This window comes from Botrytis porri, assembly GCF_014898465.1.
Source record: "Botrytis porri strain MUCL 3234 chromosome Unknown BPOR_005, whole genome shotgun sequence".
Lineage (NCBI taxonomy): Eukaryota > Fungi > Ascomycota > Leotiomycetes > Helotiales > Sclerotiniaceae > Botrytis > Botrytis porri.
This window is the reverse complement of record NW_024066079.1, coordinates 242,947-267,661: the sequence shown is the minus strand read 5'-3', so window position 1 is coordinate 267,661 and position 24,715 is coordinate 242,947. Positions and strand designations below refer to the sequence as shown.

Sequence of the window (24,715 nt, the reverse complement as noted above, 5' to 3'; positions counted from 1 at the left end):
GTACCCGCGGGGCGGATAATGGCCTTGACAGATAATCCGCGGATAATTCGTTTGTGGAATAGATAATTCAGAATCTGAATAGGTAATCTATAAGATGGATACAAATTATCCACAAATATTCATTTACCTATATATTATATAACTATTTATAATTTTTTATAATATTAATATAATTTTATAATTAATATAAAAATTAGTATAAATTTAAGCTTGAATTACTTTTGAACTGGAAAATAATTTAAAAATAACTTTATATTTTAAACGAAAAGAATAAAGATTTTCCACTTTTTTTAAAGAATTTATATATCTACAAATTATTTATAAATAATTCACAAATTATTCATAAATAATTCACAAATTATTCATAAATAATCTATATTTTTGCAACTAATCCATTTATTTATAAATAAATGGATTATTTGTATAAAACAGATAATTTTAAAGCCTCAATAGATAATCCATAGAGCGGATTATCTGCAGATAATCCACGGGTACAGATAATTTGTGCGCAGCCTAGGCAACATTCTTGCTTTGCGTTTCTGCTATTATGTAGAGAAGAAACAATGGATTTGCCAAGTCATATACTGGTCTACGTCCGTACCTCTCACTCCGAGGGCCCATAAATAGACAGCCAACAGCAGCTTCTAGGTTCCAAATTGTTAGGATGAGGGTAGAGTTGAGTACACTGACAGAACGAAACTCTTCCAGGATCTGTGGTATAGCGGGAGCGCAAATAAGCACAGTGAGATTTCTAGGTTGATATGTTAGTAAAAGTAACGGTAGAATCATGTTTCATGTGGATAAGTTTACGTTGTCATAGATAGTGCACTTATTATAAGCAATAGACTCCATTTATAAGCTTTCGACCAATTTCTTGGGTTGCAAGCATCGTGGGGTCCATCATAGTCGAAACTAGCTTCGAAAATGCTAGAAAGTAATGCGGTTTCAAGGGCACACACTTCTGGTACGATTACAGCGGTAGTCTCAACCCTTAGTAAGTTAAATAATCAGCCTTCCCTTGTTCTTCATGATGCAGAACTGAGTCAAAAGAAATTGGTCTTTCAAATTGTTAGAGAGGAGAAAATGCAATCTTATCTACAACAATGTATTAGTGACAAGACTCAAGTACCGGCTACCACCCTGCAGCCTGTCCCACATCGTTCTGCAGGTATGTGGCGCAAAGAAGAGTGAATAAGGGGGTAAGCACCAATTATAAAGTGAGTTTTCATCAGGTAGAACACGAATTGTTGTATTCAGAGCCTTACACATAATGTCCTTATCCTTGGGGGCATTTAAGATTGCCGAATTCTTTCAGTTTATTTTCTCTACCAAGAATTTACCGAGTAAGAGGAAGACTCTATCTTCTCAATATCAAACAAATCTCTTCTTGAAGGTTAGCTCTAGAACATTAATAATAATAATAGTATTCTAGTATTAGTGGAAGACTTAGTCTCTTTAGCTTTAGGAATAAATCGAGTATATAGTATGAGAATTGAATCGAAGTTAAATTATAAGAAAGAGTTTGATTGACTTAAATTTGCTTACTTTTTCTAGATTTTCTTTAAAGAATATCCTAGGTTCATATAATTTATAATAAAATTCTAATAGTTTCTTATTGGTATCACCATGGGGATGGTGAAGTCAATATAGTACTATGGTTCACACTGTTATTATATTGCTTGAGGTTCTAAAAGCTAGGGCTATGTTACGGGAGCTGCCTCTAGGGTCACGTGGAAGTGGCTAGAGATCTCTCGAGGTGGTTTAGACTAGACTTCAAGTAGGAATTCAATAAGGTTGTAACTGGTTGCAATTCTCGTAACTATAGTATGAAACTAATGATTGATCTTGAGCACGAAGCTCTACATTATAATGAAACTCATTCCTTTATATAGACCTTCCTGCTCTACGAAACCCATGGTTCTGTTCTACTTGGATCCCTTGGATCCTAAGCTCCAAAGGCTCCAACGTCCTGTCACATGACACTCGTCACGTGATCCAATGTTACCCGTCGTAACAGGCTACGAAACGTATTACTGTAGTGTCGGAAGACACTAGCGTCAACGCTAGCGTAGTCACATGATCACTGTCCCAACATTTTTATATTTATAAATAAAATTAATGTAAATCGAATCTTATAGAATTACTTATATTATACAAAGAAAAAATATTATATTAGAAAAATACATTTAATTAACTTAGTCTGTTTTTATTAATTATCTTCTATATGATTTCATTTCATTCTATTTTATTATAAATTAGTTTAATAAGAGATATAATAATACAATAATATAATGATATAATTTTATAATATAAAATCATATTATGAATATAAATATATCTCTTGATTAGTAAGATATTAGTAAGTGATTTAGTATACTTATTATAGAATCTTACAATGATAGACGTTGACATCATTACAGATGAAATGCTTGGAGATATTGGATGAGGAACGCTCTTGATGGTTCTTCTCGAGAAAGGTAAAGAATTTTCATGAGGAACATACGTCAAATTTCTTTCCACAGCTAATGAATCTGAAGTGTTTTCTCGAGTAGATATATGAATACTGACGGTGGATTTTGTGGTCTCGCTGATGAGGGATCGGGTATTTGGTTATTAAGAGTTGTATGGAGTTGATCTTTTGAGATTCACACAGTCTATGCAAAGTGAACAGTATCGCCAATATCAAATACCTTAGCAATAATATCCTGTATCGTTCGGTATCGTGAGATTCTGGGGTCATGGGAATGATGTCCCAAACAATCATTATTCCATAACTATGTATTTGTTACGGAGGTACCCGCACCGCAACATGGATTATAAGATAAACCTAAGGCCTTGGTGTTGGGACCTACGAAAACAGCACTGTAGGGACAGTTGAATTAAAGGGTAACTAAAGATAGCGGTAACCGAATAAATAAGCAGTGATTAAAAGATAGGTACCTATCTTTTATTGGCACCTACCCCACAGTAGGCACAGGTTGCACAACGGTTACAGATTAGCTAGTAAGCACAGGTTAAATAAGCGGTAGCCTTACCAGGTCACGAGGACAAGTGTCACGTGAAGGAAAGTCGATTCGACTTGTCGACTCGAGTAGTCGAGTAGACTTGACGATTCGATCAAAGTACGAAGGTCTATATAAGGGAATGGGTTTCATTACAATGTAGAGCTTCGTGCTCAAGAACAATCATTAGTTTCATTACTATAGTTACGAGAATTGCAACCAGTTACCAACCTTATTGAATTCCTACTTGAAGTTTAGTCTAAACCACCTCGAGAGAACTCTAGACACTTCCACGTGACCCTAGAGGCAGCTCCCGTAACAGTATTTCCCATAATCAATATAAGGCAGGAGATTATCTGCAGTATTTTCAAGGGAAATGTCGTAAGACAAGCTATAAAATGAGTGGATATGAAAGTCTATTCAGGTACCTTTAGCATTGATTAGATATATAATATAGTCGGTTTACATAATCAATTGGCTCGAAAACGGCCGCAAAGCTGATCATTTTTCCCAAGCATTAAAGATGAAAACCTCTACGAACATTTCACAATTGAAATATAAATTCTAATATCAAACAATCAAAAAATGGATTTATTATAATTTTTGAAAATTGAGAAGTATCCTATTAATCTATGTACTCATTAATGATCTAGAGATTTAAGATTTTTTAATAAGTATACTAAATTACTTTTTAAAATCTTACTAATTAAGAGATATATTGCTGACTAATACATATATAATATGATTTTATATTATAAAATTATATTATTATATCTCTCATCACTTTGATTTATAATGAAATAGAATATAGCAGAATCATATGAAAGATTGTTGATAAAGTAGACTAAATTGATTGATTATACTTTCTTTTTATAATATAAATAATTTTACAAGATTCGATTCAAATCGACCTTATTTATAAGTATAAAAACTACTAGAATTTCATTATAAACTATATAAATCTAGGATATTCTTTAAAAAAAAACCTAAAAAAAAGCAAGCAAATTCAGCTCAATCAAGCTCTTTCTTATAATTTAACTTCAATTCAAGTCTCATATTATGTATTCGATTTATCCCTTAAGCTAAAGAGACTAAATCTTCCACTAATACTAGAATACTAATATTATTAATATTCTAGAAGCTAACCTCCAAGAAATATATTTTCTATTATCATATCTTTGGTTTTGATTACCAAACAGAACGTGCCGATGATAAACATAGCAGCAACGAACTGAAAAGTTTGTAAAAGGCGCATGATGTAGTATTGGAGTTCCTAAATCTTGGCAGTTGTCAGAACAAAAGACTTTTTAACTGAGAGGTTCATGAACAAAAAACGAAACTTACTTTGTTTTGATGAGTGTTCTATTCAAATAATGCCCTTTCTTGATACCAGCGGCTCTGGAATTTGCGTTGTAAAGATCTCACTTCAAGTTGGTTATAGGATATCTCGATGAACCTTACTGCGATAGCTGTCTCTAGAAACGGTACGTTCTTGTTGTATAGTGCAACTAGCTGAACTCTATCACACGAAAAGCACCCATTACAAAATTTCTTATTGTGTTCATACTGATCAGAAGAAAGTACATCTTAAATACGACACTCCTCTCATATACTATAACCACACAAACTATATGAGCAACAATGACACCCTCCAACATGAGATGGGCCCACATGTCGTGGCGCTTGACGATGAATGGGCAATTGAGCACTAGCTAGTATTTCGGTTTCCATGGGATCCTGAAGCAAGAGGAATCTACTTTTTGAAAGCTCTCCATGGGTTACATTGTCTGGTAAGAAACTTTCGATGGAGTCCAGAGGATTGGAAAAACTGCTCGTCATAGTGCTCTACTTATTTAATATTCTTCTAGAAAGTACTACGCAGAGCTTTCAACGATTATGAGCGAGGTGATGAGATTGGAAGTTCTGCCGGTCATGTCCACCACTGCCTGGACGCACTCCGTCAAGATATGATGTGCAATGCCGACGATAGCCCAATGCCTAGTAAGTGATGTAAAGTTTCTATCTACCGGCTTTGATGTTATTGCAGGGGTTCGCTATACAAATGCTATCGGAAAATCTCTACTAATAAATCATCCTCAGTGAACGATTTCCCGAACAACATTGGGCACTAACAAGTTCGTATGTGTAGAAACTTTAATCAACTGATACAATGGACAGAGGAACCAGAGAGACACGCCTTTTACCATCGATGGAGTGACTATGAAGGGAGAGTGAAAAATAGAATGGAGATGTTTGCGTTTTGAGAAGAAGAATCGCAGTACTAGGAAAAGATGCAACAGTACTTTGACAAGTTTGGCCATAAACCCCCCTTTGGGGGTGACGACAAGGATTTTCCTACTTGAGACTCGCGTTGAGTCAAGACTGTCATGAACCTTTTGAGCGAGAAATATCGCTGTCAAATGCATCAAAAAGCTTCCCATTCCATTATTTGTTCTGTTAATGGCAAATCCAAAATTATCTTGCATAATCTCAAGAATATCTTAGCCCCTATCTCAAAATTGCAGAAAATAGGTATGCATACATAAACTTTTGACATGAGAATAGACCACTCAACATGCCCGTGCATATCACTTGATGAAACTGGAGTAATGGGCCTTTCGCAATTATTTCTATGTCATGCCACTGATGCGATCAGAAGGGGTGCTGTAGGTTGATCAAAATGGTACCAAGGTCATATTCAGATGCACACGCTGCAATATTTTGAGGTCACTTCCTCTTGATAAATAGATACTTTTGGCCATGAGTGGAGTAGTCACATAATAAATCACCTCATTTTCTATCCTATATCACAAGTGGGTGCTCGAGGGGTCCTTCTAATATATCGTACATCTAAAGCCACAGGCGGAAACCCATGTACTCCTTTCAATGCTTATCCAACACCACCTTTAAACCCACTAAAAATATGCGCCATCCATAAAACCAGTAAATTCCATGCAGAAACCCATCAAAAAGTGCCATTTGCCGACCACAACATCTTGAAAGCTCCAAACACTGTTCCGAGACTCAAACACCCTGCGAAGAATCTCAAAGCAACATGTCTCCACCCATGATCAACAAAAGGTCTGAAAGAATGATAGCGCGCCGTCAATGGAGTAGGTGGCTGAATCGGATATGGAGTAAGAAGTTGCTGGTTATTAACAGTCCCATACCCGGCTACTCGTGGAACGTTGAGGAGACTCTTCGATTTAGGTATTTCGTTCAAGGTAAATCTGACATTTCTTCGTTGTCCTAACGGGAGAAGAGGGGATGTCGGAGCAGTGTTAGCATGAGGACAATCGGGTGCGGCAACTGGGAAGGGAGTAGTGGGGTATTTTTTCTTCTCCAAATCCATCTCATTTTGAAGGGTAAATGATACCTGTGCTGTTTTTGATATTAGGGATGGAATTTGCCTATTTTGGGAAGCCAGTGCTTCAAGACGTGCTCGCGCAGTCTTGTAAAGCGAAGCAGTTTCTTCGTAGGGCTCGTTTCGAAGACCCATTTCCGCCATCAGGCTGTTATAACTTGTGGCTGAGAGTCGAAGTTTATAAGCTCGATGATTTCGGAAGCCAAACGTGGAGAGGCTGCTGGAAGGCACCTTGAAAATGTGAGCAAGATCAATGTAGGACTGTTTCTTGAGAGCTCCCTTTTGCAGACGAAGAAGCCATGATGGTGTACTTTCGACGCAGCTGTCTTGATCTATAGGACTAATGGGTAGTGATTGCTGAAATTCAGAATTGTGTGGACATTTCGATAGATAGTTTTCCAAATTCATATCACTGAAAGTGGTAATCTGCGGCCGGTTAATACATATCTGATCGGGGGATTAATTGCAACGTACTGTAGCAACGTAGCAAATCAAATCGCCGCGTATACTTGATCCTTTTCTCTGTCTAATTTTGAGAACGACAACCGGATTATTGTATCCGTTTTCTCCAAGCCCCTTTCCACAACAATTTCTTTTGCAGCATTTGATGCTCTTATCAAAACTCTCTGAAGGTAACCAAACGATGCACCCAACACATAGATCACCCGATCTTACTTTTGGTCGAGGAAAATTCTCGTCACTTGGTGGAGGAGTAAGGGATTTGGTAGACTTGAACTCGCGCGGATTCGCGATGGCCATTGCAGATTGTAAGAAAATAATGACGAACGAGGAAATGCTGCGACTCACTGGTGTCCAGTTACCTTTTGGAGTGTTGGGTGGGATGGTAAAGAATGATATAGTTGGATGATTTGATGACAACCTGTGATTAGTAGGTGCACATTAAATCAAACAGTTTGTAAGAGTATAAGCACTCTTTATTTATTCAATGCCTGTTAATCGTTAGCAAACCCAACCAAGAAAAAGCGAATCCTCCCCCTCAGCCCTGCGTTTGCAGGAGCGACGGAATGTTTTACCCCGAGATCTCATGGACAGACCGAACCAACACATCGTTTTTTGATCACGCGTACAAAATAATTTCGCGGAAGTAGATCGATTGGTTGGATGCCGCTTGCTCGGTTGGAGGAAGTCGGCGCTTAAGGTCATCTCAGGTCATAGCAACGGCGAGGCTGAGATGTGGCCATAAACCTCTAACTGTAGAAATAAGGCTAGGCGCAAGGCCAGTAGACCTGAATGGCCAGAACATGACGAGAGGCAAATTGTTTTGATCAATTACGAGATATCATTTTCAACCCGAAACATCCTCGGAAGAAACTTCCTAGCTCTCTCAAGTGGTGCCTGTCAATTTTGCTATTTTGGGAGACAAATTTTCTCCATAGCCCGGCCTTGAGGCTATCAAAAAAGACATGAAACATCAGTATTGCGGACGAAAGAAAAAATTGGTAGTATGTTTGGTCAGTACAATAAAAACCAAGTAAGCTCGATTTCCAATTTCGAAGTCAAAAGTAATGGAGTTCCATTGCCGATCAGGAGTATCAAAAAAATCGATTATTTAGTTCTAACCTGTACAATTCGTACAATTCATATCAATACATTCGAGCAAAAGCTACTCGCTAGAATTTTTCAATCGTGTATTAACAATTAGTTACAATGATATTTCAATTGATAATAAAATGGGAGCCGCGACAAGTAAATCGCAAGTACCAAGCCAGCATCTTTTTTTGAAATAGATCTACTCCAATTTCTTCCCTGATAGAACCAATTGACTGACAGGTTTCAGTGTTGGATCGAACCCAGAATTCCGGTGAGGAATTCCCCGTGATATTCTTCACCCACGATTGATCTGCTATGATTACCACGTAGACTGTCAAAACTTTGACTTTTGTCGGCTTTCCGTAAAGCAAGATAGATGTAACGGGGACATGAAAGGAAGATAAACAAATGATAGGTGAGAAAGGCAGTTGAAGGTACAATCTGGTGGAGATATCCGGATTGATTGCCATCATATCGTCGTGGAGAATTAGATTATCCATAACCGATTTTATCATGGCTGCATCTTAATCACTAAACATTTGAAATACAAAAAAATCACCGAGAATCTTCACCATACCTAATCGCGAATATCCATCACTAGATGGGACAGACCGTTCCGATTGTTTCCTGTAGTTCGAATCATCCATTTCCTGTAGCTGTGGCTTTCATGAAACCAGAGGACATTGTCTTAACAACCGTTTCAATACGTCGAAGATAATCTTTCTATACAATGTATTATATTGATCATATTAGTTATTGCGCTCATCGCCCGTCGATATTGTGCACCTTCTCGAACGTCCTAATAATATTTGAAACACTTTTCAAAGATCTACCACAAAATCTCTTGGCAAAACATTACACTTAGCCCAGACTGTGGCTAGAAACCGAAGTCACTAGACTTCGATGCATCAACTTTCGTCGGTTGGGTACCGGAAACCTCCATTCGTTTCTTCTTTCTTGCGTATCCTCTTTGTCAATCTATCCTCGCCCCAAATCAAGAATTAGCCCTAAAATCTTAGAACTCAAACTTTGTAATTTCTATTGAAATTGTATACGCGTCCCACACTAAGGAATGTTGATATGACACGCAGCATTCCGGGCTCACAATCTGAACATTCGCATGAAATCTATCAGGAACACGATAAGTTATACTTTCGCAATGTAGTAACCGTAATTTGTGCATAAAGTAGTATTCACTGCCCGCAGCAAATACCCATGATGATTCTCAAATTTAAGACGCAATATTCCACAATATGGTCCTGGACCGTGATCTTTCCGACTCATTCCTCTGTCGAATCATGGACAACATTCTTCTGACTCTAGGTAATCATAGGGACTATCTGGAATTCATTAGTACATCTAATTCAAAGAAATGGATTATGCAGCTTACTCCCACGATGTTGATTCACGGTTTGTAGTTGTCGAGTGGGTGGCGGTAGAGCTAGTGATGGTGCTTGCAGCAATCCATTTTTGACTCTCAAGAGAGTATTTTGCTCCGAACTGAGTAGGGCTTCCATATCTAAGCGGGGCAGAGTATCTGTAATTCGATGAGTCCTGTGAACTCAACTAAAAGACCTGTCAACGATCTGCAAGATTATTTTGATTAGAGAACTTACTATAAGGAATTGAATAGAAGAATTCGAATCACCTGGGTTGTAAATGTCGAGAACAACCACTGGATGGTCAAATCCGTTAATGCTCAGCAAATGTTTTTCTATCCCAGTATGGCGTTGACAAAGGGGTAGTAAATCTCCATTAGAGTCATTGAAAGGTGGGAGCCACAAAATACATCCCACGCCAATTTCTTGTATCTGCAGGGCAGGTCCATTTCTGATGCCCATCTTGAATAGATCTATATAATATTCTTGTGATATTAGAAAGTCAAAAGAGTGTAGGATAAGAAATAAAATGTTAATCTGCTAGAGATATCGAGTGGAATTGTTTGTACTGGTGAGGAATAACTAATCGATTATATACAACCGTCCTACTTCATTCAACTCTCTACGCCATCGCGAAAGTATCAAGAAATATCAAAGTAATGTCAGAGACAGCGACGACTTATGATTCCGAGGCGCACCAAAACCGAAGAGCAATTCTTTTCTCATTGTCTACATGATGAAGTCCCAATGGCTTTCTTTCAGATGTTTCCAAAGAAGACTCCATTCATTCAGATCATGGACCCTATAGGTACTACACTTTAGAAACATTTCAACATCATCAAAGAAATCATCGCACGGGTAACTCTCCCGGCGCACAGTCCATCGATATCAAGATCTCAAAATACATCCTCATTGACTCACTTGAATCAAGCTTGGAACTCGGTGTCTCCGGTGATCTCTCAATTCGTGCCTAACTTCACATTCCGCGATCCAGGCCCGTCTCAGCTCCAACGACCACGGCCAATCAACCAACCGCGACCGCGACCCTAGAATCTTCCAACTTTGGAATGTCGTAGCCTTGCATCGATACCTTTGTGCGCTCTGTAGAATCACAAAGAATTATTGACTCAAACACTAATCATTAGATGACACTCAAGACATTACAATTGTTGTAAATGTTTAAGGATGAAGTCGAAATGTTGGTGTTGGAAATTAGTTCACGTGTAAAGTCTCAGCCACCAACCAACTGTGGCACAGTAACCTGATCGGAGCTAGGCGAGAATGAAGGGACGACAGCAATGTTAAATTCTAAACTTTGATACTAATATTTGTATGGTACATAATGGCAAGTATATTTGAATTAGAAAATCATGAATATCGCAAAGAAACCTCGAGAGAATATAAAAACATGGCCTAGAATCCCTACATAACGTTTGGGCGAATCTTCTCCGATTTGCTGGACAACTGAGTCCACAATTTGTCGCAAGCTGCAGCACCATCTTTACTTGTTACATAAGACGATTCCCTGTACAATTTTGTAAAGAGGCTATTTTATACATGTCATTTTTGGGAGGGGTGAAGAAGCTCACGATAAATGTCCCCCGTTTCCAACATATTTTCCGTGGGATTCTTTGCCAAATGTAGTGGCAAGTACCAAACTTTTCGCACCTTCTTCAGTTATCCTTCCCATACAATTTCCCAGCTTCTTGAGGAAAGGAGTGACGATTTCGTCTGAAAGATTCGATTGACTCCAACCTGGATGCAGGGTGTTGAAGACAACGGGGTAGTCTGCGCCGTATAGAGATACGAAATGACAGACGATCAGGATCTCCATGAGCTTCGACACGTTGTATCTGTGTTATGTTAACCCAAGCGACATTCATGAATGAGACTATGTTTGTACCTATCATCCATATGAGCTGTTTTCTTACCATTCAAAGTTGTAAATATGTCATCAATTTGCCATTCCGAAAAGTCACTAAGAAAGTGCAGATCAGAGGATACAATCGTCATATGTGGCGTTGTATTGAAGTACTTTGCAGTTTTTTTCAATTTCGGCATCAATACGACAATTAAGAAGGTGGAAATAACACTGACCGTGATAGTCGACTCATTGTCCTCGGCTACGCGATATTCTTTTGTCAAAATTCCTGCGTTTAGGAGCATGACATCCAAACATGGCAGAGTTTTTGCCTTTTCATAAAACTAAATGACAGATGCATAGGAAGATAAATCGACCTGCCATATTTCTACGACATTTCCATAAATAGCGAAAGTCTGTTCCAACTCGACCTTGACTTTATCTGCTTTCTCGAGAGAGCGACAAGCAAGAATAACTCTGGATGCTTTGAGCTTGAGGTGGTACTTTGCTGCTTCAAACTCTAGACCTGTATTTCCACCGGTAATTATGATAATTTACCTTCAAAAGAAGTGATTGGTTTAGGCACCCTGACGATAAGCTGGGAGTATAGTAGTAGTAGTAGTGCAAACACCATTTTGAAGAAGATGAGAAACTCGTGGTTAACTTTAGACTTTAAAGCGGGGGAAGGGGGAGGGGGGGGGTAAGTTGTTGATTTGAATCTCAAAAGAATTAAGAACTTAAAGCGTTCTACATACCATCTCATATTTCAAGCAAAAAAGAGGAGACCTTAATAAATTTTGTAACATCTCGGAATTCGACTTGATTTTCATGAACCCGTTTGGCGCAGCATTGGCATGGCCCAGAGTTAAGATTGGTACTCAAAAGTGGAGATAATTGAACTTATCAACTCGTGGCATCTATTCTCAGCTGCACAAGATCGTAATACCTAAATCAAGCTCGTCAGACATTCTATCAATTATGTCCCCAGCAAAGGAGATTAACTAAACATCAGATTTGGAGATCAAAATTGAACTTACATCCGACGCGGTCTAACGGCCGCACACGGACGCAGTAACAGCATGCTGTAAATCCGTCGGAAAGCTAACTCCGTCAGAAAACAAACTTCCGGCTTTTTTATCTGTTTACTACAAGTCTCTTTCGGACTTGCTGCTATTCAGTGGATACCAACATATGAGTTTCGGCCGAACTACAAGTCTCCTCATTTGGATGTTAGTAAGAATTTAGGCAGTGATATCGATGATGTCAATCAAATTCTGTGTATGGAGAAGTAACTACCCGTCGCCGATGACTCGGGGCCCAGACTATTATGGATTGGGAAGAACTGTGGTAGATTTCAAGAGCGATGATACTATGTATATAAAGACTGCATTTCTCGATCATCGGAAAATTTCTATTCATCAACAGCACAAAAAACATCAACACAATCAACCTACCAACACATCTTCCGGTAATTATCTTCTCAATTCAATACAAACAGCAGAATGGTCAGTCAAAAGCAATTCGGTCATGAGACAAATGGGGCTGAAGTCGTTGCCTCATTCCCAAAGTCTGTCGCTGACAAGACATGTAAGTTCATCTCATCATCACTTACACATGAACTTGCTCTGAACATTCTTAGTTGTTATTACCGGCCCAACACCAGGCGGGATGGGATCTTAGACAGCTTTGCTACTTGCTGCATCTAAACTAGCAACTATTCTCCTCAAACGTAACGAATCTAAAGCCGCACCAACTATAGAATCAGTGAAAGCGGTTTCTCCAAGCACAACCGTGAAATTTGTTCACTGTGATCTTGGAAAGTATTCATCCATTAGAACTGCAGCTGAATCTATTCTGGCTACCACTCCCAAGATCCACACTCTCATCAACAATGCGGGTGTCATGGCGCCAGCCAAATACAACACTACCGCCGAAGGTTTGGAGGTCCAATTTGGTGCAAACCATGTTGGGCATTTGCTTCTAACAAACATACTCATGCCAGCTATTGTTGCTGCTGCATGTGAAGGAGCACGAATTGTCAACCTATCCAGTATGGGATGGTCATTGGGCGAAGTTCGATTCGATGACTATAACTTCAATGGTGGGAAAGATTATGACAAATGGTCAGCATATGGCCAAAGTAAATCAGCAAATATTTTATTTACTGTTGAGTTGGCAAAGAGATTGAAAGGCAAGGGAGTACACGCATTTGCTGTTCACCCTGGCGTGATCGTCACGAATTTGATAAGAGAGGTGGATCCGAAGAAAGATTATGGCTCTGTGACCGAACGTTTCAACTCCAGAGGTAATTCAGACTTTGAATTCCATCATTCAAAATAGTCAAGTTTTACTGGCAAGATAATTAAGGAGACATAAAGATGGATGGCTCATTCCCTTGGAAGAGCTTAGAAGCAGGCACATCAACAACATTGGTTGCGGCTCTTGACCCAGCTTTGAAAGGTAAATACATCCCTACTTTCTCAATGCTAACACTTGAAAATTATAAAGTTCACTCAGGTGCCTACCTTACCGATTGTCAAATCGCTGAAACAGCAGATTACACCACCAATCCAGACTATGCAGAGCGATTGTGGGCGCTGAGTGAGAAGCTTGTAGGGCAAAAATTCGATTTGTAAGAAGATTGTTCTACTAGCACCAACATAAACATAGACTCGCCACTCATGGTGAATAGTGTACATTTTAGCAATTGATAGATTCTAAAGATATTTGCCGTCTTCAAGCAAAATATGATACATACTTCCCCCATAAATCGAACCCACATCCCCAATATATTTATTCCAGTCCTCGATAAACTTCTCATATCTTCCCAAGTCCCAGGGGCAATAAAACCCATCCCTTGCAAACCTCGCGAGTCGACGGATCCAAAACCCTCTTCCATATGTATCATCCATATACGTCGGATCCGCCTCCTGCATTACCCTATCAAAATACTCTTTCACAATCGTCACATCCTTATTGAGTGGTAAATCTAAAGGAGCATCATAATCGCCATTCCACGGAAACGTAAAGTTATTACAGTATTCGAAACGCTCCTCGTAGAACCAGAGCCAGGATCTGGGAGCTCGAGTCAAAACTAACGGCATGGACTTTACATCATCCCAATCGATGACTCCGCTGACTTCCCATTTTTCTGATTCGAACTTTTCGACGAAAATGTGTCGAGGCTCGAGATCCTAGTGCCATAATACGTTGATGGAGTCGGATGGTTTGAAAAAGCGTCTCGCCGCCATTTCCCCCAAAACTACTTGCAACATTTCCCACTGCGCATCATCTTGTGTTCTGATAGTCTGGTGGGCTTTAATCATGTTGGAGAGTAACGATGGCAGGTCTTGCTTCTCAAGAGGAGGTGCGCTCTCCATGAAGCTCGGAGAGAAGCCCGCGAATTCAATGCGTGGTGTGGAAGAAGCAATGGAAGTTGAAGTCCATAGTACAGCATGAGTGCCAACCAGTTTTCCCGGCTTATCCAGAGTGGTACTCTCTAATTTGACTATGAACTCTGCAATAGTCTTCACAACTTCAAGTCTCTTAGACATGGGAAGCTGTTGGGGAATCTCGAAGAACAATTCGTCTGGCGGTATTCCTTGAATCCTCTCCTGTAGAACATATGGTGACTTAAGAGGATTCGCAGTGGTAGTATCGATGGCTAAAACCTTAGGTACATGAAGGAATTCGAATCGCTGAAGCCACATGATTATTTCAGCCTGGTTCTGGATATCAGTTTGCTTCGACCATTTGGCATCCCATTCTCGCGGGATCCGTAGAATACGTTGTTGAATTCCAGATTCACTTCGAAATGACAAGCCAATCACCCGATTGTAACTTCCTCCATCCATACGCTCTATAGTTGATGGTTCGCCAAGGCCTATATCAATACACAACTGATTGACTTTACAGCGGTAAGTATCAAAAGGTTCTTGTTCGTACATGTAGGTAGACGATTGGGTTAAGAATCGGTTATTTATAGAAGAATTGTTGGAAATGATATCCTCATGAATAAAGTCATCATCTGGGGGATCAAACTTCTCTGTACCAACATTTGGAACATGATTGGCATGGCTCTCATCTAGCTTGGAATGGTTGCCGTCTTTATAACATTCCACGAGTGCATCCAGACAGGAATCGCAAAAAGATTCACGAAGTGGGACACTATTGAATGTGATGCCCGAGATCAGGCTAGCAGGATCAGAATCCATAGGGAATGAGTATCAGAATGGAAAATCGAGGGTATCTCTGGATTGAAAACTTTCCACTTATATGTTGGATCCGACTTTGAGATTCATTAACTTGGATAGTTTCTTGGGAAGTGGGCAATGGGATCGCACATGTCGAGCGTCGTGATAGAATAGAATCTCTTAACAGAAATTGCCAATCACACAACCGATTTTGAGGGACGTGAATGGAAGAAAAAATGATGAAAATTTAAATCGTAATGAATCCCGTATCCCATTCACCGCATAATAAAACCCAATCACAAAAAAATGACACTACAGTAGATACCACTTGATGGATAGTTCATAATGGAGTGAATATCTCTCAAACGAGTTATTACTCCCAATCATGTTCAACCATCCAAGCATCCTCTAATCGCAATCCGGATTCTTTAAGATCGCAACCTATGTGCCCCCATTTTTCTGAATATATCTCATCGCCACTTCGGATCAATATCTCAAGTGCTTGTTCGAAACCTTGCGGATCGCGATGGAATGGCTCTCCTTGACCTCCTGACTGCCTTCGTTGCCAATGATTTCTGGCACTTGGATCATTTTTTTTCCATTCTGCTTCGGCTTGAACTAAATTTACCAGAAGTTGGAAGCCTTCACCTCCCATCGTGTCTTCCGCCAATTTGTTCATGTCAGCTGCCGTTTTAGGGGGCATATCTGGGTTGTATTTTCGACGAAAGAGCAAGTTTAGATCAATTGTTCTTCCCACATCCATAACCCAGCCCGCCTCGGCCGTGTCTAGCTTAGTACCTGCCATCTGGAGCCTCTGGTACATGTCACAATCAGAGGAGTAATAGCTGATCATTGGGTCCCATCCACCCATTTTTACAAAGCTTTGCACGTTATTTAGCGCAAGCCAATCGTACTCGAAGAAGCGAGTTCCCCATCCATCGTGTCCTTCCGCATAATCAGGATCCGAGGTTCTCCGAAGTTCATCGACAGCTCGCATGTATAGAGACTTGTGAGACGTCGCAGGATTTCGTTGTTGATTTAGCGGTGCATGGCTTAAGTCTTCGTCGGATAGTACGATCACATCCATATGACTCCAGAAATAACTCTCCCATTCACTCTCGAGTGCCGTGTAAATATAGAAATTCTGAAGTTGGGAAAAGGTAAGAAGGGTTGGCGTTGATATTACGTTTACTCCAAAGACGTTTCTGAGTCGATCGACATTCAGATACGAAGGGTTCTGAAGGGTGATCTTTGGCTTAGAAGCAAAGTTAGATCTCATTGTACCAGTATTATCCACGACATATATATCTTCTGCAGGCCACCCTGCAGTAATATATGATAAAATGCATTGCTGTAGTAAAGGCCAGTTTCGAGTGAAACCTATGAAGAGAGGAGTTTTCTCCGGAACATGCTCCTTGGGAGGTCTGTTCCACGAAGGTATGTCTGGAAGGGTTTTGTACTTAAAGCTATCGACAACTTGGCGTGAGGTATGCGAGCCCTCGACATTCAAAAGTTGTTTGTGTATCGGTCCTGGTGGTCGAGCTCTGACGGCCGGAGGTGGAATGAATGGTCCTGGTGCCTTGAAATCGCCCTCCTCAGCAATTCCAACTCGTTGCGTTGCCAAATTTGGTGTTTTTGTCCACAAATAGAATATCAGCACGATGTATAGCAGGAAGAGGACAGAAGCGCCCTTGTACCTTGCCATTTTCAAGTGTTTTCGCGGAAAGTAAAAAACATGATCCTCTTAAAGAGTGTGCAGCTTTAGAGATAATCATCAGTTTTATTTTAAACTGCAGGTCCAACGGATTCGCATATGATTACGACGATACTGTGGACAGGTATCAAAATAATGAAGCTTATAATGCGGGTACTGTATCTGAAAGTCTCGCCCCCTCTTTCTTCCCTTCAATCAAATATCTCCTGAATACTGAGTTGAGACTTCTTATTGTCTGAATTATCTCAGACAGCGAGGGCTGTAATGCAGATTGGCCCCGATAGTTCTTTTCAGACTCTGATACACCTCCAATTGTACCCGATGAAGTAAATCAACGACAGCTATAGCTATTGGGAAGATCGCTATCCTATAATCTATCTGTGGAGACTATGCCAAGTCGGGATCACAACTGTGGGCCGGTCCGTGTTAGCTCTCCACCTGGTGACGAAGGCTTTTTGTTTTGATCCGGTGAGGAAGTGAGATCGGTTTCATAACTCGCTGATTGGGTTTTAAAAAGCAAACGTTTCCGACACACGAATTTTCGTGAAACGGAGGCAATCGTCCATTTTCACGTGACCAATCTCCGGTGATCATATTGGTGTATCACCTGTAGGGCTGAGATTGTAATGGAAACATGGCTTGGACGATACGGCAGAGCGCAAAATATATGATTCTATAATCGCATCTTTTTTTGACAAATCGACTCGCGTTTAGATAATTCTGTCACGTGGTGGAGTAGGGAAGGAGGGAAGCCCATGCCCAACATCTGAGGTCCGAGGTCTTGAAGATACCGGACATAGACACGCAAAGTTATGCCAAGATCCATGATATGGAATCATTGAGGGTGCCGGGCAATTCTCTTCCTTAATCAAAATTGGACGCGAACCCCTTCATCGAGACGAACATGTTCATCACAACAGATATTCGGAAGAAATACTGCATAACCTACAGCCATTGCATGCTCCATCAGTTCATCTGCACAGAACAAAACGTGGACTCGGGGTACAAACTAAGGCTTAATGATGTAACTGGAGATTGGAATCTTCTTCTGCTCAGCTTATCGCTCAAGATATTGAGCCTCAAAACGAGGCGTAGCTCTGAGATGACATGATTTTACTTCCTTTTAACCAATCATGTTCGTTTATTCGAAGGATTGTGGCTCGTCCAATAAATCACAGCCCCGCTGCTTACTTCCACGATTCTGAAAGCTTGGCCTGCACTCGTGATATACGAAATCTGCCTTGCTCGATTTTTTGACTCTATGCGACGTGCCGTGCTTGCATTTTTTTGATTTCTGCCTCTTCGTTTCGATCAACCAACCAATGCAAGTTTGAGATAAACTAAATGTGAGTAATGCTTCGTTATCGCAATGACTCTACGCCTTGATTTCCCCTCATTCTGTACACATTTACCCTAGCTCCCTAGGAAATGGAATCACGTAGTTGTACCAGTCACATTGCACACCATAATCTGTCCTTTAGGTTCTAGGCAAGCATCGCTACTAATTGTTTCCAGCCCTATTGCTTCATTACTATTGGATAGAATCTGAGTCAGTTGAAAGTCATCGGCGAGCCAGTGGTGGATACGCGCAATTGCATCCCCTGGTTTATTATTCACAATGCGGATGTTATCATGTGTGGCTGAGGCTTGGACTCACATTTCCCTTGATAATTGATGTGGTGAAAGGCCTCCGAGTTTTAGATTGTGTGATCCAATCCAACTTTAAAACCAAGATGTATTCCATTCATTGACCAATTCCTTTCTTCTCATTTCTTCAAACATTTTAGACTGTACAAAGGTTGTTGTTTCATTCGACACAGACCACAGTAGGGCTGCATATTAGTTCGTCTTTCCAGTCACCGAATTAGTTTTGTTATTATCTACCACTCCTATCGCCCACCAAACACTTCCACAACCCCAACTATGTCTCCAACTGGAGTTGCCTTCCAAACACAAGTCGACACTCTTCTGAATGAGTTGTCAGACTGCATTGGATTTTGCCATCAGATCCGAGAAACTCGTCGACTAGGTACTAAGCACGAGAATTTCGACAAGCTTCAAGACACACTCCTCCACTCACATACCACCCTCTCCGTTCAATATGATACCTTGAATCGATGTTTTGGGCACCGAATGGCTGTCGGCGATGAAGCATCCATTCAACCAATGAACACATGTCTCCGGGCAGTATCATCTAATATCAAAAAAAAACTATACGAGATCGCCAATAAGACCACACAAACCTCGGGTTCTAGACAACTTCCCGGCTTCGGTACTCTTCTCCAGCACTGGAAACTCATTGAAGAAGACGCTTCCAACATCATAATCAGGCTTTCACAACGTCTAATTATTACGCCACCTTCTTCAACTCATATTCCAACTCCCGCCACATCACCGAAACCAGAACCAAACGTCAGATCAGATCAACAAATTGTTTCTAAAAGCGATTTCAAATTCTTGGTGGAACATATGCAGAAATCCTGGACGGAGAAGTGGAGCAACGACCAATTAATTTATGTCAACTATTATGATCAGAAGAACAAAGTCTACGAAAAGCCCGACGGATTCATCAAAGCGGTCCCCACATCTTACAGACCTGCGAGGACGGAAAGTGTATCTGGCTCAAGAACGAGGAACGGGGACTTGAATGAAAGAGAAAGGAGAGGTTATGCATTCGGGGGGTCGAATAGGCCTCAAAGGGAAGATTTTTGGAGACAATGAGATGCGTACTGTACAAGGAAAAAGGTGCGGTTTTCAGGAGTTGATGAGATAAGGTTTTTTGAAACGAGGTGAAGATATGGGTTTGGTCACGCTTAAGGTGGGACGTTATGCGGAGTTTGATGCGGTATGAGGAAGGAGTTTTGGGATGTCAGGATTATAGGAATAAGTCGCCAGTGTGCGCAGGGAACCTTGGATGATGGATATTCTTGTGGTTCGACGTTTATTGCAGTATATGCTTTGGTATTATCGCTTTTTTTTTCTTTTTTTGAGAGCAATGAAAACCAAACCTTCATCTTCATCTCACATCTTCCACATGATTTCTGTACGTGAATATGTTTCAGGTGCCTGAGTTTACTGAGACTCCGAACGCACCTCACGTAATGCACCCCGCCATACCCTAGAAATATTTAGGCACCACTAGGTAAGCTCTACATAGGTTTCTTTTTAGCCCAGTAACTGATCAGTAACGAAGTTTGTTCAAAGTGCGAACACGTTGCATCACTAAAATTTTCGCGGATAAAAATGGAAAACACGTATCGTATTATGCCAATTCTTTCGACTCACAGCGGCAACGAATCCAAGCTTTTGGAGACACCATGACTTCCTAGATCGAGTTGCAGGATTTTGTTCGACTATTTGGTAGGCTGATAGAGGGATTATTGAAATAAAGAAGCTTTCAATGCCCTAGTTCAATATAGACAATGAACTTTTATTGCTTATATTTCGAGTAGACAACTAGCCCTGATTTTTCCGACTCGACATGGACAATAAAATATCGACCGCGAAATCCAAGGAAAGATATTCACTCGAGTAGTGCCGCAACTGATTTTATCGTAGTGCAGGCACGCAGGTGAACAGTAATAATACAAGCCATATAAATGCAATATGGGTAACGCTAAATTCTAGAATTTTTGTACAGTGACTAGAGAGTCTGGTGTGAGGTCATCGCCCATCCATCCGCTCGGAACTTTGATAGTATTATTGTCGGGCTTCCACACAAATTTTGCAAACTCATCATGGAATAGACGGCATGGGAGAGTAAATGAAGGGCATCTTTAGATTTTGGTTCGGTGTTCGTCTGTAATTGGAGTTGGGGTTGTGATTTGGGTGCTAGAGTGTGAGCCATGGTACTGTTCGCGTTCAGCAAATCATCAGAGCGACTACCTGCAATAAGCCTGTAGGTCTAGACCACTTTAATCCGGCCTAGATAGTCAAATCTTACGGAGTGTGGCATGCGGAGCAGCGGATTGCAACCTGATCTTTCCGCAACTCGCGGGAGAACAGTCTGAGAGCTGATTGCTCAGCTGATACAGCCTCCACGCTTTTACATGCTACTGGATGTATTGTTTTCGAATTGACGATAACGCTTGTTTCTTGTTCTTCCTATCACGCATCACACATGGCGATATTTCACCGCGTTTGTGGCCTTGAGCGATGGCAAAGGACCTCGCAATCCAATATTGAGCTGCCCATGTAAAATCGACATGGCTATGGCCAGTGAACGAATGGTTCGGAGCACTAGCCTAGCTTTGCTTCTCTGCCAATTCTTGTTACCCAAATATTAGTTTCAAAAGATTTATTTTCTTGAAATTGTTGTGATTGCATGTCAGTAATAGCTCCCACTATGTAATGTTAGGTTTCTAGCGGCGTAGAACGACCATTTCGGCCTAAAATGGTTGCGGATATCCAGATCAAACCAACTATAGCAATGAGTTCGTAAACGGACATTGAAACAGCTTCTGGGAAGCTGGCAGAAGACTGGCAACTGCTCTGATATGCTTCCAAGCTTCGAAAGACCCAGTCCTTGGATACTCTATAAGCACTCTTTTTAGGCTCGGAATTGAGCGGCTGGCAGGTAATATTATCATAAATTTACAGGAAAAGTAAAGAAATCTGATATAATTCAATATTTAATCATTTTTATCAACTTTTATTCAGTTTACGTTCGGTGTCTAGTTGAAAAATAGAGGGCATTGTTTTGGAAGTGCTAAATTTGGATGTTAGACGCGACGCGTTTGGCAGGCGGTAAGGTTAATTTCGGTGTGGAAGGGCACGTTATTTCCCCCATTTACTTTATTTTTACTTTGTTCAAGCTCAAGTGATCCAGATTACAATATTCCAATTTCAGGAATTTCCCCCAATAATAAATTCTTTATTGGAAGACGAAATGAAACCCGTCTAGCTGCCACTCAGGTTAATTTTCATACATAACCCCTGGCCAAACCCCACGTGGAACTGCTCTACAACTTGTCACTTTAGGGACCCGTCATTCCAGTGCCATTGGACTTTACAAGATGTGTTTGGGGTAAGAGGCTTGGAAAGCAAATCATTGTATGATATTACCATGATTTACACACAGAAACCATCAGATCCCTTCACCATACGATATATTCAAATATTTACTTGAAGAATCTGAGAAATCACCTAAAAACCATCAAGACCCACATATCAAAGAGGCTGAGATGCGTGGCACAAAAGTGCATCATCTTTTCATGTGACTAAATCAATGATTCTTCCTCTAGTCCTCTCCTTATACTTCTCTATCATTCATCATGTCGTCTCCTTACGCAGATCTTCCGCTCCTGCGCCCTGATAAGCAAGTTAGATTGCTTCGGCTGGAGCAATCGTCACCTGATCGTGATGACTATTGCTTCAGCTTGACGGTTCACAACTTTTGCGATGATGTGTATCACCCACGATACATTGCCATTTCGTACACTTGGGGAGATTTCGTCCCACTCATGCCGATAACTTTGAACGGTAAAAGGATGCGAGTGCGATTCAATTGCTGGTATGCTCTGTGGCAGATGAGACACCATGGCGTCACCGATTATTTGTGGATTGATTCGTTATGTATCAATCAAGACAATAATGAAGAGAAGAATTTTCAAGTGGCCATCATGGGTTCGATATACGAGTCGGCGTTGTGGGTCGCAAGTTGTATTGGCACTGGTGACACAATTGGTGCCATACAGCCCACCTCAGCAAACGATGGCGGCGAAGAAGCTAAGATCACCAGGGAGAAACTCCGTGGAAGGTTTGATCAAATACCGTATTTTGATAGAGTTTGGATTAAACAGGAAATTATACTTGCGCGCGACATTACGCTTTTCTACGGATTGAAGAGCGTCTCATGGCAAATTTTTGATATGTTAATGTGCATTGAACAGAGACTATTGGGGCAAAATTTGGCCTCAGAAGAAAGTGCTGACTGTGGTATGTCCGATACCTTGGAGAACACCGAAGATCCTTCAAGTAGCTTTTACAGATGGGGTCAAATGCGGGAGTATTCCATTCAGGAAGCCGAGATGAATTCTACCACCTTACAACTTTGTAATCATCGCTCAAATTCAAAATCTGGTACATTTGTGGATTTGGTTCTCCGCTATAAAACAGCAAAAGCTACCAACCCCAGGGACAAAATATACGCTCTTCTCTCTCTGCTTCCAAAGAACGATCTCATCCGACAAAACTTGGTAATTGACTATGAACAGCCTACATTTCATCTGTTTCATGCCGTTACACGTTTATTGTACAGTACATATGAAGATTTGGAAATTGGACAGAAGCATCAGGTCCTTGATTTGATTAGGGAATGGCTAGACATTAACGAGCATAACCTGGAAATGGATGAATACTTGAGATCAGTTCCACCTTCACCATCAGACTGGTTACCATCTTCGACGTCAGATTTGAGTAATTCCTGGCTTAAAGCAATCGATCCTCATATTAGACTTGATATAAAGGAATTGTGCCAGATTCCTCAGCAAAATGAACTCCACGCCAATCTGAACCTTCAAGCTGAGGAGCACTCGCCTTTAACATTGCTTGAACACATCAATACGTGGCGGCAGGACGATGAGAAATGGTCCAAAGAACATATCAATGAGCTTTTGCCTGCCAATCTTAAAACTTCGAGAGTTACCATTATGTGGCCAAATCTACATACGGATATCTTTCCAGCTATGAAGGAGTTTCTTGTCAATGCAGATGTTCGAGACGGAGATTTCATTGCAAAAATAGTTTGGGGTAAATCCGAAATTATATTCAATGCCGCAGATCATTGGACTGCGGCATATGCTGTTTTGCGCACGATGAAAGTTAAGGATAACGGCAAAGAACTAGGCAACGATGATGACTCGTTCATGGATACCTCCGACGACGTTCTCGACGACTCATCGAATCGCGAATCAGAAGAGCAGCAAGGCACAGATGCTTTTCTCACACTCCATAGCTGGGCCATTCCGGTGAGCCAAGACCTCAAAATCCTCACGGAAGGCGAAAATTCGGATCTTTCTGACGTATACCGGAGCCAAAACCCGGGCGTGTTAACCCTACATCATCGAGACGCCTTGATACCACTGATTTTGAACGATAGACCATTACATGCATTGCTGTATCCCGCCCCCACCGGATCGTACTTATCAACTATTCAATTAGACAACAATGTGGAATGCAAATCTGAGCCTCCTTTGAAACAATTGTCCGATTATATTAGTGACGTGTTTGGGTGAGATTCAGAAGAAGTGGGCACTGGGGACTAAAATTGGGTGTTCTGAATCAACAGCAACAAAAATTATGTCCGACAGTATTTTAATGTCAATGAGGTTGTAGTCGAGCAATAAAGCATCCTTGTTTGTCAATGTTTTATTGTTTATCATTGTTTAAGAATCTTGCAACATGCATCAAATACAGCTCTTTTGACATATGCCAATTTCAAAGTGTGGTGAACAGATTCCATCGGGTCACTCTGTTTTTCGTCTGCACAAACGGTAACCCGCTGAATTAGAATTAGTCTGATTCGGAAGACTAAGACGTCTCTTGAGTATCTTTGCAAAACCCATCTTAGCCACTAGATTATGTTACGGCCAAAGGAGGCCAATAAACTCAACCCTCACCTGGATATCTTCATTATGCGTTCTCGCGACCG

At 40.7% G+C, this 24,715-nt stretch overlaps 9 protein-coding genes across 9 annotated transcripts; 4 read left to right on the top strand and 5 right to left on the bottom strand.

Moving 5' to 3' along the window:
• Positions 1–4,806: 4,806 nt before the first annotated feature.
• On the top strand, positions 4,807–5,266 carry EAF01_003841 (uncharacterized protein; the record flags this gene model as incomplete). The annotated part of the gene is made up of 3 exons (XM_038912095.1): positions 4,807–4,842; positions 4,871–5,003; positions 5,181–5,266. The coding sequence occupies 3 exons, from the start codon at positions 4,807–4,809 to the stop codon at positions 5,264–5,266; spliced, it is 255 nt and encodes an 84-aa protein (XP_038771779.1).
• A 701-nt stretch (positions 5,267–5,967) lies between these two features.
• On the bottom strand, positions 5,968–7,125 carry EAF01_003840 (uncharacterized protein; the record flags this gene model as incomplete). Its single annotated transcript, XM_038912094.1, has 2 exons — positions 5,968–6,792; positions 6,841–7,125. The coding sequence occupies 2 exons, from the start codon at positions 7,123–7,125 to the stop codon at positions 5,968–5,970; spliced, it is 1,110 nt and encodes a 369-aa protein (XP_038771778.1).
• Positions 7,126–9,253: 2,128 nt separating this feature from the next.
• Positions 9,254–9,758, bottom strand: EAF01_003839 (uncharacterized protein; the record flags this gene model as incomplete). Its single annotated transcript, XM_038912093.1, has 3 exons — positions 9,254–9,257; positions 9,308–9,483; positions 9,534–9,758. 3 exons carry the CDS (start codon positions 9,756–9,758, stop codon positions 9,254–9,256), a joined length of 405 nt encoding a protein of 134 aa, XP_038771777.1.
• Positions 9,759–10,718: 960 nt separating this feature from the next.
• Positions 10,719–11,462, bottom strand: EAF01_003838 (uncharacterized protein; the record flags this gene model as incomplete). Its single annotated transcript, XM_038912092.1, has 3 exons — positions 10,719–10,821; positions 10,886–11,149; positions 11,200–11,462. 3 exons carry the CDS (start codon positions 11,460–11,462, stop codon positions 10,719–10,721), a joined length of 630 nt encoding a protein of 209 aa, XP_038771776.1.
• A 1,197-nt stretch (positions 11,463–12,659) lies between these two features.
• Positions 12,660–13,793, top strand: EAF01_003837 (uncharacterized protein; the record flags this gene model as incomplete). The annotated part of the gene is made up of 4 exons (XM_038912091.1): positions 12,660–12,744; positions 12,869–13,462; positions 13,525–13,617; positions 13,666–13,793. The coding sequence occupies 4 exons, from the start codon at positions 12,660–12,662 to the stop codon at positions 13,791–13,793; spliced, it is 900 nt and encodes a 299-aa protein (XP_038771775.1).
• An 81-nt stretch (positions 13,794–13,874) lies between these two features.
• Positions 13,875–15,371, bottom strand: EAF01_003836 (uncharacterized protein; the record flags this gene model as incomplete). The annotated part of the gene is given in 2 exon segments (XM_038912090.1): positions 13,875–14,351; positions 14,367–15,371. 2 exon segments carry the CDS (start codon positions 15,369–15,371, stop codon positions 13,875–13,877), a joined length of 1,482 nt encoding a protein of 493 aa, XP_038771774.1.
• A 352-nt stretch (positions 15,372–15,723) lies between these two features.
• EAF01_003835 (uncharacterized protein) lies at positions 15,724–17,055 on the bottom strand (the record flags this gene model as incomplete). Its single annotated transcript, XM_038912089.1, has 1 exon — positions 15,724–17,055. One exon carries the CDS (start codon positions 17,053–17,055, stop codon positions 15,724–15,726), a length of 1,332 nt encoding a protein of 443 aa, XP_038771773.1.
• Positions 17,056–18,987: 1,932 nt separating this feature from the next.
• EAF01_003834 (uncharacterized protein) lies at positions 18,988–19,785 on the top strand (the record flags this gene model as incomplete). Its single annotated transcript, XM_038912088.1, has 1 exon — positions 18,988–19,785. One exon carries the CDS (start codon positions 18,988–18,990, stop codon positions 19,783–19,785), a length of 798 nt encoding a protein of 265 aa, XP_038771772.1.
• Positions 19,786–22,337: 2,552 nt separating this feature from the next.
• On the top strand, positions 22,338–24,299 carry EAF01_003833 (uncharacterized protein; the record flags this gene model as incomplete). The annotated part of the gene is made up of 1 exon (XM_038912087.1): positions 22,338–24,299. The coding sequence occupies one exon, from the start codon at positions 22,338–22,340 to the stop codon at positions 24,297–24,299; it is 1,962 nt and encodes a 653-aa protein (XP_038771771.1).
• Positions 24,300–24,715: the final 416 nt, after the last annotated feature.